Source organism: Coccinella septempunctata, chromosome 4 (genome assembly GCF_907165205.1).
Source record: "Coccinella septempunctata chromosome 4, icCocSept1.1, whole genome shotgun sequence".
NCBI lineage: Eukaryota > Metazoa > Arthropoda > Insecta > Coleoptera > Coccinellidae > Coccinella > Coccinella septempunctata.
The window spans coordinates 24409596-24424226 of record NC_058192.1 but is presented as its reverse complement, the minus strand read 5'-3'; the positions used below and the strand labels follow the sequence as shown (position 1 = coordinate 24424226).

The 14631-nt window shown below is 34.0% G+C and overlaps 2 protein-coding genes across 2 annotated transcripts; one reads left to right on the top strand and one right to left on the bottom strand.

The window, feature by feature from the left end:
- The first annotated feature begins 428 nt into the window (after positions 1–428).
- LOC123311956 (glucose-induced degradation protein 8 homolog) lies at positions 429–3650 on the top strand. The gene is made up of 4 exons (XM_044896096.1): positions 429–641; positions 694–890; positions 1002–1199; positions 2467–3650. Exons 1-4 carry the CDS (start codon positions 545–547, stop codon positions 2638–2640), a joined length of 666 nt encoding a protein of 221 aa, XP_044752031.1. The 5' UTR covers positions 429–544; the 3' UTR covers positions 2641–3650.
- Positions 3651–6344: 2694 nt separating this feature from the next.
- On the bottom strand, positions 6345–13050 carry LOC123312272 (metabotropic glutamate receptor-like protein P). Its single transcript, XM_044896611.1, has 2 exons — positions 11650–13050; positions 6345–7764 (listed from the first exon to the last, which is right to left on the bottom strand). Exons 1-2 carry the CDS (start codon positions 12942–12944, stop codon positions 7749–7751), a joined length of 1311 nt encoding a protein of 436 aa, XP_044752546.1. The 5' UTR covers positions 12945–13050; the 3' UTR covers positions 6345–7748.
- Positions 13051–14631: the final 1581 nt, after the last annotated feature.

The window sequence follows — 14631 nt, the reverse complement described above, 5'->3', positions numbered from 1 at the left end:
ATTGGTTAATTTCAAACTTATTTTGTCCGCTACAAATTACCATTCTATTTCTTCTCTGTTATTTGTGATTACCATTTTCCGTTTTCCTTCACTTGAACCTTCGGTTTATCAAAAATTTTAGTTTTTACCTTGCCACATAGCTATATCGCAAGGTTTTCACCCTCTCCGACCCTCCAGCATTTGATATGCATTTTCCTTAAATTAGGAGTTGAACTTTCTGATTATTAGATGAACGTAACGAATGCTACTTTTCAATTTATCGATGATCATTTTTAAAATAAGATGTTTGAAAATAATTCTTTCTGAAGAATAGGCAGTCAGTTCATTATAAACCAAATGGGGCAAATACAGCCCTGATATGAATGCCAATCCTACAATTTTACACCGTGAGTTCAGCAACAGGCAACGTCGCAGATGACAGATGTGACAGCAGAACTTGCCGAAACGTCAAATGCTAAAAGTGCATTTCTGCACTGTTTTTGTACTTTTTGTGGAGGAAAGTTGATCTTTTAAGTACACGACTTACACAAGCATATTCAATAAAATGAGTTATTCAGAGAAACAGTGGTCAAAATTAATAGAAGAAAACGAGTTATGCAGAACGAGTATGAATAAATTGATAATGAATTACTTAGTAACAGGTTTGTTTAAAAATATTTTCGAAATGTTTTTAGTGAATAAATTAATTTCCAGAGGGCTTTAAAGAAGCAGCTGAGAAGTTTCAGGAGGAATCAGGTGTTGCGCCTTCCATTGATTTACATACTTTAAATGAGAGAATAAAAATTAGAGACTGTATCCTCAGTGGAGCAATTCAAGAAGCAACAGTACTCATTAACCAATACAATCCAGAATTATTAGACAATGATAGATACTTGTATTTTCATCTCCAGGTAAGGTGAAGAATGAGTTTAAATAGTATCTCTAAGAATGAAACTCCTTTCATTGTTCTTGTATATAGAAATCTCTTTATAGTTTAGTTTCAACATGGTGTGTATTTTTAGCAATTGCATCTCATCGAGCTCATCAGGAATAATTTCATTGAAGAAGCCCTTGCTTTTGCTCAAAATCATTTGAGTGAAGCAGGAGAAGGAGATCCTTTGGTTTTAGCAGAATTAGAACGATCAATAGCATTGTTAGCTTTTGAAGATCCAAAAAGTAGTCCATTTGGGGACCTTTTAGCACCATCTCACAGACAAAAGGTAAATGTAATAATAAATAATTACCTATTTTTCAAGCTAGTATTCACAACTTGAATGGAATGGAATGAATTAACAAATTTCAGCTCTTCATTTGGTAATACAGGGTATTACAAATTTGACTAACTAATAAGTAGATCCACTGGCCATTATGTGGCTTTCACTATGTATACTCCATTCACATTTATTTTAGCAGTCAGTTGGCCATGAAATAATTTTCTCAAGTTTTTGTAACTAGAACGAAGTAAGGTTGGCACTCATGAAATGTCGTTAATGTCATAACGCCGTTGCCACAACTAATTCTAATTTTTATTACGAAAATGCCGAAAATGACTGAAAAAGAGAGAAGATAGGGTTTTAGGATGAGCTTGACGCACTGGCGCTTCACGCAATCGCTAAACTAAACTGTCAAATTAAACTAACCTAACATCAGTAATTATGACAGCTGTCAGTGAGGAAGCCTCAAAAACTCAGTGGTGTATCAGGGGGGAGGGAAAGGAAACCTTGACGCTCAGCGTATTGGAACGGTTTAAATTAAGAGCGATACGCTTCCGGGGCTTTTTGTGTTACGTCGCCATTGCAAAGCCTAAATGAGTATTTTCAAAACTTATGAAATCTTTTTGAAAAATGTTTACTCGAAAATACAGCTTAGATAACATTAAATGATGAAGCATTCCTGATCAGAATTTAGTGTGGTATCGGTAAAAATTGTGAATATCTTCAAAACTATAATATAATTCCATCAATACATATGTTCGATGTAGCTGCATTCTCAATGAAGTGTTAACTACACTACACTCCATTGCATCTACTCTACACTATATTAGATTAGATGTTCAATTGGGAGCAGAAAGCTCTAACCAGAGTATTTTACACTTTGTTAATGCTGGTCAACTTCAATATTAAATGTTAAAATTTACTATGGAACATGGATAAAGTCTATAATCCTTCGTGAACGTCGAAGTTGGAACAACAACAAACATACATGTAAATAGAGATTCGGATACGTTGGATTCGACGTGGATGGCATAGCCAAATCCATCCGAACGCTTTCCAACGGTGTGTTCGATCGAGTGGCACTGCATCAAAGGGTTTTGGTGTGGACGAGATTTGTTTTCTGTCATAGATAAGCATTTCCTAGTGCCAATCCCCGATCATTATCCAGTGGTTTCTAACTAAATAATATTAATAATAATATTTACCTACTCTTTGCCTAAATTGACATTGAAAAATATTCAGAAATTTTAATTCTATTTCTGATTTTTGTCAGATTGCTAGTGAAGTCAACGCCGCTATACTGAAATCACAGAATCAAGAAAATACAGCACCTAAAGTTAGTACCCTTCTTAAACTGATTTTGTGGGCCCAGGATAAGTTAAATAAAAAAAATTCAAATTTCCCCAAGATGGTGGACTTGGCGAATGCGTTTTTTGAAGATAAATAAACTTTTCCTGTTCATTGTTTTTCACTGTGTTGAAAGAAGTCATGGAAATGTCTGAAAAATCAGAGTGAGAAGTTATGGAAGAATGGCATTATTATAAATCTCTTCTTTTCATGTTTGAAGGAAAAATATAAAAATTTTATTGAACTACTATGATTGAAGTTTTAAAGATTTGTGATTACATTTATATCTTTGTTGAATTTCTACATCAAGGATAAATGTTTGGAAGTGTTCCTTTTATGTTATATTTCAGTTCGTAGCAATATGATGAATCTACTTCTTTATTATTGTCATGCTGTGAAGGTTCTCAAAAATAGAAAATTATAAAATATTTCACTCTATTAAATGAGGGGTTCCCGCGAATAATGATCCTATGTTATATTCATATATTTAAGAGTTAATGTTATAACAAGAATATCAGTACATTCTCAACAAGTTTACGTTAGAAACATGTTATATACGTTATAGTAAACTTAATTTGAGCAAGAACTGTATTCATAGGCCGTCATTCATTTGAACCCTTCAAGTTTTGAAGATTCAATAGTGTATTCAACTCATTTTTCTATTTCTTGCACTGAGCTGATATATCAATTATTGGTCATTATTCAAATGCATTTCAATTTGTTATTGGATAGTTCCATGAAGTTGAAACATAAAATTAAAATATTTTTATACAATGTAAATAATATATACTTGACTCTTAATTGTCTGCTGTGCAGTTATATTTTTTTTAGGTTCATTTTTGAAATGTATATAAATGTCACCAAAAATTTTGTTTCATTTTTCGATCCATTTGAAATAATTTTTTCCCACTAATCAACTACGAACTTTCATTCTGCTCTCAGGATGATCGTTTTTACTTCTGCATGTGAATAAATTAAACTGTATTATCTATAACTATTACATAATTTGGTAAATTGTATGAAAGTGTGTTATGTACGTACTGAACCTATTTTATTTTCCAAGAATACTCGCCTCCCCATGTATCTGTAGTAAATATATTGTATCACTGAGATTTGATTTTCATTGGGTTCCAGAACAAAATGGATGGGATTAGTACCAAAACTAGAAGGAACAACCATTCTACTTAATAAAATAATAAAAACCAAAAAATCCCCATTTGCTTCTTCTATGAAACATTGAATCGAAATTGAGAAGCCAAATCTCTTTGAGTATTGATAGAAGGCTTGTGAAATTCTCAGTATATTGCCATAATAGTATGATAAAATACTTTTTATAGCAAGAGATAAGTGATGGAAATTTCAGTCTTGTTTTATGGTATTGATATAACAGATTGAACTCTTACCGTGGAGATTAGCGAAAGCGATATAGTTGCAGGATTGAGGCACGGTTGAGAAATTTTTTTATACCTGCTTTATCCTATTTCTTAGTTTGTCCTAACTAGGCCAAAGCCAAAGTTTATTCAAAGATTATAGATCTTTAAGTTTATTCTGTGTTCGGATAAACTTTTTTATTGACTTGACAATCTTGACATAGGACAAACTAGGTTGGAAGTATGTATGCCAAACTAATTCGGTCTAGGCGGATTATCCATGAGGCAAAGTAGGTAAGCGCCTTGGGTCGCGAGGCAACAGGAGGGCGCCTGCGTGAAAAATCATAAAATTAAAGGTTTGTAGAAGTGGAGAGGTGAGCAGGATTTTCCCTGTATACAAAGAGTAAAAATTATCCTTGGTCAACTATGATAGGAAATGGACTGTATACCCGACATAGAATCAAAGCTATATTGCTATCTGTACAGAGTGTATACTTAAGATGCGGGAGAAAATGAGAACTTTTCTCACGTTTACGTTGATAAAATTAAAATATCAAGGGATGTAGCCTTGAAATTATCGATATATTGTAAATCGTATTTCATTATTCTTAACAGAAAGATAAAGTCCTCTGCCTAGAGTTTGAAGTTGAACTAAGATTGATATAATCTTTTCAGGCCCTTTTTTTCGAAAACAGTTTGGTTGATACAGTTCAGAGAATTAGACCAGTGGCCTATTGCACCAAACTACTTTGCAACTTTCTACTCTGCATTTTGTCAAATTTAAATTGACCTGAAATTTTATTCGAAAACTGTATAATTCGGTACAAAATATTGCTTTTCATTTTTCAATTCTCTCTTCTGTTATATTTCTGGTGCATATAATTCATTTGAAAATTGAAAAGTAGTTCGGTGCATCAGGTTCCAAATGTACCCTTTTTTCTTTGAATAAACTCTCCAAAGTTTCGGAGAACTAAGTTTTCAGCAGCAAATTTGCATCTTTGGAGTTTTTATAGTTCTAAGCGGTAGTAACTCCTTAAATCATCACTCAAATCACCTTATGCCGAATCCGGACGTAGGAACCGCACGGCATTGTAGTTGCACCTTTGAAATTGAAAACAACACTAATACTGCCATAAAAACAAACAAAAAAGTTTTTCTTGAGTGCGGTGTCGGTGCGGCCCCTATGTTTGGATCCGGAATTATATTTTTTTATAGTAACGACAAACTATATTAACGTATCGAAAATTTTAGTAAAATATTCGGCGACCTTACAATTTTATAAACAACAAAGTGGGAAATGTTTTTATATTTGACACCCCACAGGCCATACCTCAGAAGCGGTGCATATATATGATCCCATATTGCTTCACGTTTCAAGTTGAAAATGTAGAAAATTTATTTTCAATTTTTTTCAGTGATTGTTATCTGGGTATTATCATGTCAATTGTTTCGTTCGTCAAATAGAAAAGTAAATTGTTTTCAAACTTTTACATGATTTACGATAGCACACTATCACGCATACACAGAGGTTTCCCTCATTGGCATCATGTCCTCTCTGTTCTCTTGTGTTATTCACTTTCATTATTTATTACTATTTCATTAACTTCTAAGACCTTAGGGTAATTCTATGTGGTTTAATTATACTCCTAAATAATATCGCAGTGACCTGAAACTCTTCCTTTTTTTGGAGATCACCATTCACATCTCTATAATCGCCAACGTTCAGCTTCACAATCAGCCTTTTCTAGTTCTTTTAAAGTGAAGAGGTTTGGATTAAGATCGCTCACTTGTCAAAAATTTTTTAACAAGAAATAATTATCGTATACTTCTCTAATGCGCTCGAATATTGAGGATAGTGCAGCTATAGTTGATATGTCGCTGAGGTGTATTCATACATCATATCTGCTATTGACATAGAATAAAGAGGGCCGGCAATTCATACCATTTTCGTCGAGGTATGAATTGTGTTGCTCTGACGAGGTCGAATGAGACTGAAACCATCTACTCTTTCTCGGTATTTCCGTTAGTACTTTGTTGTTTCAATTTAAATCGTAACATTTGTTGATTTAATTATCGGTGGGAGTTATGCATTTGAATTACTTTCGTTCTCTCCGTTATAGATAGAGGAACAGCGCACAGAACACGAATATACGGTATAGTGGGCCAAGATCGGAAATTCTCGACACTCTGGGTTTTGCCTCCATTGCACTCTAGCACGCATTGGCGTCAATCAGTGAACTCTAAAAAACTCTTTTTAGAGTTCACTGGCGTCAATTGAGCTGATGACGAAAATGAAGAGGCTCATTTTCGTCATCAGCTTTCCGCCCCCTTTGCTCTATATCTTCTTGTAACGTGCAATGAGAATCAAATCAACGCGGGAACATTGAATTACAAAATAACTCCGGTCTACTGGGCAACATTAAAAATAAATGAATAAGCTCTGCAGCGCAAAATTTATTTCCACAGATATGTTTTAACGATAACAATTTTTACTGCAATGAACGATATTTTGAGTGCTTAATATGAGTAAACATTAATAAATAATTTGATTTTTACACTTATATTTAAATGAAAAATAACAGTTGATACACCAAGATAACATAAAATTTAACGAACGTTTCTTTAAAAACCGATAAATTCTCAAGTTTCAAACAAAAATTACAATGAGGTATTCGCTACCGCAAATTTTTTATTTCGAGGATCATATATGCATAAAAATTGATGCTTTTGAAAAATATTTTCAAAATATAATGAACTCAAAATAATTTTTATAAATTCATGAGTCTTTCTACTCCGCAGTTTCAAGTGCTAAACATATTGATATATACAAGAATAAAACAACAGACAGAAGAAAAAATATGAAAGATCAACATATCAACATAGTATGATTCAAATATCCAATACTGTTATCCAAAGCATGCCAAAAACTCATTATTACAATGTATTGAATAATGATAAATTAATAAATTTTTCTCAATTTTCGAAAAATTCTGTTCGAAGTTTATCTATTGTTTCTGTATTGAACTATAACATAGTTTCGTTTGAGCATGTACGTTTTTTATTACTCCATAATATTTCCGAAACAAAGAATTTCACAACCAATTTCAAGTTCTCTAAGATTAAAAATAATTCTTCAGCCTTCAAACAAAAAGTCTAGTGCTAAAATGTCTTACAAAAATATGAATACTTAAGCTATCAGACTATAAAACTTCGGTTCTCTAATTATTAGTTCAATATATTTTTATTTTGTATAGATATTCTAAGCAATTAACTCCAATCAATACCTACCATGTATGATTCTGAAGTGTGTTACTATCTGATTTCATGAAAAATTCCTATGGCAATTACTATTTTATTGGAATATATTAGAAATACACTCTCAAATATTTTCAAATTTAAAAATAGTTCACTAAGATAATCACTTTGAATTTGAGAAAATGCTTAAAATAGAGTGAATAACTTTTTATGATTTAAAAGTAGGTACCTATGCCCTTTTTCAGAATAGATCTCCTATAGGATGGGAAGAAGTATTCAGAGAATATTTTCTGAAGCAAAATAAAAGAGGTTAAAGTGGGCGAGGTTTGCTGTCAACATTTTTTGGTTCGTAAGATTCGAGCCAATTGTGTTAAGTTGGTTTGAATAACAGTAAGCTGACAATTTAAAGTTATGTTGGTCAATAAATTCCCATCAGTTGAGTCATTGTTTTTTATTTCTTCATGAAATCAGGTATGTTAATTGGTGTACTTACATCAAACCGTAAATAATAAATTCACTTATGATTAAGGCTTGAAATGAATCCATTCTGAGACTGATTTTTCTCTCCAAAAGTATTTTATTGTTAGGAAGTAAAAGTACTGAAAGTAGACAATGATAGAGCTTTTGATAATTGTTCCCCTCATTTTATTCAGTAAAGAAAAAAGTGGTTGGTTATTCAGGGTCCTCAACCCGCTACTTTCCATGAAAAATCTTCAATTAAAATGAATATTCATTTCTGATTAAGAGGAGTATGATCAAATGGATGAAATTTTGGGTTAAATAAGTGTATATTTTCCTGACTACCATTGTTAGTTATTTGATTAATTAATTATGTCACACAAGCGGCTTTTTCATTCTTTTTTTGTTCAAAGGCTATTCCACGAGGATCGAAATCGATGCTGCAGTTATGAAGCATCACAATATGTAGGAGTGATGAATCAGTTCATGTGGATTGGAATTCACTTGTGGAGCATTCGTGGCAAAAAAAATCAGAATAGAAATAAGCCGCTAGGCTGAAGTCACGAACTGGAGGTAGTGTAGAATGAAATAAAAATTATTTTATGTTTCATCAGTTTACAGTACTTCATAATTCATATCGGAATACAACCGAATAAATATTTCAAACTAACCAAAACACAACCTTCTTGGATTCTTAGCAAATTTTTCAACAATTCTGTTGTTGAAGTCTTCAAACTTTTCACTTATGGCCTTACGATGAATGCTCATCATCGCCAAACCGAAGTCGACTGCGGGGTCGACTTCTTAGCCAGGTTTTGATCCTTCGAAGGCTGCTGAATGATCGCTTCACAGTGCAAGTAGTGCACGGTCAAAATCGCGATCAGAATTTTTGAAGATTTTTCTTTAAAAAATTCCTGTGTTTCTCTTAGAACATCAATATGTAATTGCCATCTCTGGTGTGATTTGATGGATAATTCATGAGTACCACATTGTGATTTTCATGTTTTATGCTATTATTTTATGAGTTTTTAAGGGATACTTATGAAGCTCTGGGGGGCAAGAATACCAGCGTTTGTTTAGTCTGGGTTCTCGGTCACTTGGAAATCAAAGGTAATGAAGATGCCAACACTTCTTGTGAGGAAAGAAGAAGGAAAGGGGTTGCTGGAGGAGGAAAAATCTCAAAAGAGAAACACTTAGGCGGAATCTTCAGAGGATGGATCATCCCAAGAAGTTCCTTGAGAACACTGCGGGGTCTAGGAAGTATCTGGATATTAGCAAAAATATGCTACATCTCTTTACTGGATTCCCTACTGGGCATTGTTACCTCAGGAAGCACCTAGTGAGAATGGGCAGATCACCTGATGGCACTGCCTCGCCAACGCAAAAAATATCTTTAGACGAGAAACTTGTAGGAACGAAGAAAACTCCTTGAAGCCATTCCAGATACTGTAGATGACATGGCGGCGAAAACAGTTCTGATAGGGCTAGATCTTAAGGAAGTGCAACACAACACCCCTTAAAATCTACAATGCCTATGATACACTAGATGCTGAAGGCATTTCTGATCAAGGGCTGACATTCTGTGAGACACTTGTTATCAAAAGCGGAGATTGCAACAATTAACCCACACAGATTTCCGATACTTTTCGGTAGAGCCTATGTTCGAGTATGTATCTCTTGATTTGAAGAAAAAAAAACTATCGTGCAATCAACATGATAATATGAGGACTCTAGGAGTATGCAAAGATTATAGAGTTAGGTTAGGTCTAGAGTTAGATTAGGTCTAACCTAACTCTATAATCTTTGGGTTGGGAGTATGGTGTCGCTAATAAAGAACTCCTTGTTTTACCGATGTTATAAAAATTAAAGCATCCGAGAGAAATAAGGATATCGGAAAGGGATTTCCAACTACCAATGGAAGGTTCTTCAAGATTATTATATACTGAATGCTATCAGAGGGATGAAGAAAGCATACTTTGATATTATGTCTCCCTTCTCAGCTGTATTCTCGCATTGTGGGAATCGAGATATATCTGATAGAATATCCAAAGTGAGTCCAAATCATCTCTCATCTTAGAAGACTGTGACCGCATATTGGATTTCACTAAAGCAACTGATAAAAAAGCATCCCATTTTGGGACCAATTCTTTTTCCGGCAGATTTGAGCATTCTGCAGTGATTGAGTTCAATTCTCAAGGTGATTTCGAAAAATAATCTGTTCACCTCGAAGATTTGTTTCTAGAATAATCTATATCGATTATTCTGTGTGGAATAGCTATTGATCCGGTCATTTATCTTTTCGGAAAAATAACTCTATTCATCTAGAATAGAAAAATCACTCTCAGAATTACAGATTTGCTTCGCGTTCCTTATTATAAAGCGATTATAATGAGCCTTACTTAGCCCTAATGCGTATAGCCAAGTTGCGCAAAAGTGGTAGCTTTTTTAACCTTTGCATTACACTGTACTTGCTTTCAAGTTTCGGCAGAACCTAGCAAGGTCCCTAATAGATGATATCTTTTCAGAATCTTCAAATAAAAAATGTTGCATGTTCACCATCCAAATGCGTGGTAAGCCGTTTGGCTAGGGGAGGGCAGCAAGACAACCAGCCGTTGAGCTATGGTGGGGAGGTGGTGAATTCTCCCTAAACCAAAGCATTGAGATTTTCGAGCCTTAGGGCTAGTTTTTAAAGAATTGAGTCTCTAGAGGAGGCAGCTGCCTTAACCGAATCTCATCCTCCAGAGATTCATACCAGATGCCACAAAGAACGCTTCCCCTAACTACTATCATCGCTGAAGATGCTGTAAAGCTCTGAAAACTAGGTTTCAGCAAGCACAAAATATTTGAGCATATGTCTTATGAAAATATGTAGGTTCAAAGTTGAACCCGGCTCGAATTTGAACTGTACAACCATTCATTCATAGCTGTATCCCGTTCCCGGGAATAAATCTACAACAAGACAAAAAAAGAAAGGTGCGAACAAACTTGTAATTTCTTAGGGCTGTACAACCAGGCCTTTATGAGATGGTTCTTTCTGCTACATGCACAGATTCGGTCATTTTAGCTTTTACTTCTAAACTAAATTATTTGTTCTCGTGATACCTAAATTGAAATCGAGTTCTTAGCAACATATGAGTATGTTTGAAATTATTATGATGAGGTTGTTCAATTCCGTCTACTATCGTACATAATATGGTTTCAGATGATAAGAAGTCTAGAAATGTCCTTTGGTAGAGTTGAGTTTGAGAGATACATAGAAGAAAGATTATCCTCAAATATATTGTGGACAGCTCTGAAACTAATTATTATGAATCGCCCCTTCTCAAACGTCGATGATGAAAGGTCAGTATTTAATCCCAACTTGGTCGGTCCCAACATAAGCACAATATCTCCATACTGCCTGAATCAGTTCCACTACACTTTTTAAGGTTTGGATAAAAAGAATGGACCAGCAAACTTGAGGACAAATTCAGTAGATATCAGTTTCGCAAATACTATTATAAACTTGAGTCATGAAAACATTTGAAGATCATGAAGGTGAAGTTGCTTGCCTTTTCAGTTACATATTTTTCTCGAAAGCTCAAATTACAAATCTGAGACTGAGTATGTGTGGTTCGGCTATTCATGAGTCTTAATGAGAGATTATCCAGAAAGTATTGATGTCTCGGGTTCTAGGAAAAATTTTCAGATCTTCAGTATGAGGAAAATTCGATCTCAATTTTTTCTTGAAAGAACAATGAGATAATAACGGAAAAAATGCTGCTTAATGGGATGAGCTGCGGTGAAATATCAAAGGTGCACCGTTGCATGAAAAGTAATATTTTGAAATTTTTTCATTTATCTGTCAACGGAAGCGACTAACTTGAAACAAGTTCTAACGCTACCACTCGTATGAGGCTAATATATAAAATTCCGGTGTGGCTATATGCGTCAGGGATTACTAACAAACTCATAATTACACGGGAGTTCCAAAGAATGGATCTCCTACCCCATCCCCACAACTTACATTCGAATTATAAACATACCTAGCCAACAATTTTTCTTTTCTTTGGTCGTTCCCTAGATCGATATTTTCATTGGGGCACAGCCTCAAAGCTTTACCCACACGCAGATTCTGCCCATGTAGACTGAAATATTTCTTACTACCGATCGGTTTTTGAACATTTGGAACAACTGTTTCAACATGTGTATTGGGGAAATTTTTTATGAAGATGTCCGATAAAATATTGTGAACATTCTCCTCGAATTGCGGACTTGTATCTGTATAAATTGCTTTACATTTGTAAATGGTTGAATTTTCTGCTTCTTCCTCGGATTTCTCTTTGTCCTTCTGGATTTCCGGCACGGCTGTCTTATCCTTTTCTTCCTCATAATCAGATGCTGTTGTTGACACATCAGAATATCCGTCATGTTTGTTGAAAATACTCTGAAGTGTTTTAACTCCAAAGTACTTCTTCTTGTGTTTCCTCTGTTTCCTGTATCCTCTTTTATTTTTATGTAGAGGTGAGCTATCACAACTCTCATCTGAATTCAGTAAGCTTTGATCGCTTTTTGGATTGCACAAAGACTCCGTTGACTCATTCAGATGTGCAAAATTTGCAATATAACTAAAATTTTTATTCTTGGGGATATCAGGCTGTTTATTTTTTGGAGATTGTGAATCATTCGAAGCAATATCTGTAGACAAAACTTCAGAATCCAAAATCATATCTGTACTTGTCTGCATTGGTGAGGAAAAATTTTCAGAAGTTAACGAATTCAAAGATGAGTTGAAGTTTTCATTATCGTTGATCTGATCGGTTGCCTTGACATCTTCGAACCGAATAAGGTCTTTACTATTATCTGCGAGTAATATGTCACTAATCACTGAAATGTCGTCCTTATTTATAAACGGAATTATTTTGTTTAAAAAGTTTGAGTGTTTATTGAATTCAATTAAATCTTTATTATCAGGCAATTTTTGTACTACTGTAGATAATTTCGAATCTGTTTCTAAAACGTTCTGTTTCTTTTCTGAAGATGTCTCATTATTATTGAGTTTCGTATCCATATCATTTTTATACTCATTCATTCCTTCCGTGTTTTCATTTGAAAATTTATATGTAGAATTTGTTATTTTCGAATCCAGCAAGACTTTTTGGTATATGTTCAATTTGTTAGAAGTATTCTTGTTAATTTCAGATTTAATTTTCGCTGGGACAGTAGCTGGTTCAGTAAAATTGTAAATACTAGCTCTGGAGGTGCATCTGAAATGGTCAATATAGACTTGGGGTGAGATTTTTACGGAATTTTCGCAAACGTGCCACACCACTGTAAACATGCGAAAATAAAAAATTCAGACATTTGAATGTATGATATAATCATGCTTCATTCTGCTACTGTGAAGCTGTGCCTTGAAACGAGCAAAATCAATAAAATAACTGAGAGTAAAGCCCGTTTGTGATAGCCGAGAAGTAACTGTAAAGGATTCACGACGCATGAATTCTCGAGTAAATTCTCGACTGTTGCAAACAGGCTTATTTAAGAAAAATTCGCTGCCATTAAATATCTGCTAGAATAAATTCTTAACCTTCCAACATATTCGCGAAAAACTTTTTTGCAGCTATAGGGATATACATAATCAGATTATAAAGCGGAACAGGTAGTGTCGCCAGATCCGTATCACTTCACGTGTAATAAATTCTATAAGATGTATCAGTTTTCATCGTCAGTTCATATGAAGAAAGTAAGTACATATACAGGTTCGGAATATAAGATTTCAAATGTATAAGAAAGAGATGGCAAATCAGCCAGTGTGAAAGAGCACTGCAGCAAAGCGCTTGTTGATGTACAGACCATATCGGTTGAAAATGAAATTTCGCTGAATGAAAAATGTCAACTATTGGTGAGAAAACTTAAATTATCTAAAAGTTTTTTGGTGGTCATTAAATTCAAGGGACATTTTGCATTTGATGATGGGCCGACTGTTTTTAGAATTACTGCAAAATTTGAGAAATGTGGATGTGTACAAATTTGTCGTAAATGCAAAAATATTCATGAACCACCAAAATCCATTAATAAAAATCGTCTGAATAAAGATTCAGATTCAGACGTTTGTGCCGCTGTTAAAACTAATGAACCTTGTTCATTCGATAAATCAGTGCAGTTGACATGTATGAAATTTCTGTTTGGATTATGTATTTTGAAAAGGAACGGTTAATGCTGCACCAACAATTCGGGAGATTTCTTAACAAAAAAAATATGGAATTTTATGAAACCGTAATGGAGAAATAAAATGGAAATGATCCTTTCTTGTATAATATAATGTACCATTTACTGACGAGTCATCGTTTCCTTTAAAAAGAAAACATAACCCTAATATCTGTTGTACGATATTGATCTCAGGAAAATCAACCTCGAAGGATTTGTGTGTGTACTCAGTATCCACAAAAGGTAATCTGGGAAAATATATCATCCTGCCATTTATCTTCGATGGTAACCTAAAAGCTGCCAAATATCTAAAGCTTTTACGAAATCAAATTATTCCGACAGTCAACTTCCGATTAATTTCGATGAAAATTGGTTTCAACATGATGGCAATGCACGAAAAGTTACTGAACTTCTCCTTCTTTGGATTATCTCTTATAATAGATTTCCCTATTGTTTCAAATAACAAGGTGAATTATTTTAAAACTCAATAAATTACCTTCACTTTGTGATAGATGAGTTTATTTAGATAAAATGGTACTCTGCTTTAATCTGTAAGAGAATCTACAACTTTTCATAAGCTTACAGGAAAATTGCAATTCTGGACGTTTTTAGTGATCTGTAGCTTAGAGGAATCCGTAACTATTTACGATAAGTCGTTCAAAAGTAAAGAATATAGTTTTAGAATTGTATTATTTTCGAATCTGTCAATCAGACATTGACAGATCGATCGTACGCTACAGATTTGTAACTTACAGATGAAAAGCAGAATACAACCATTAGTTTTTCATTTTTTTGAAGAATTTATTTTATTTTCAAAC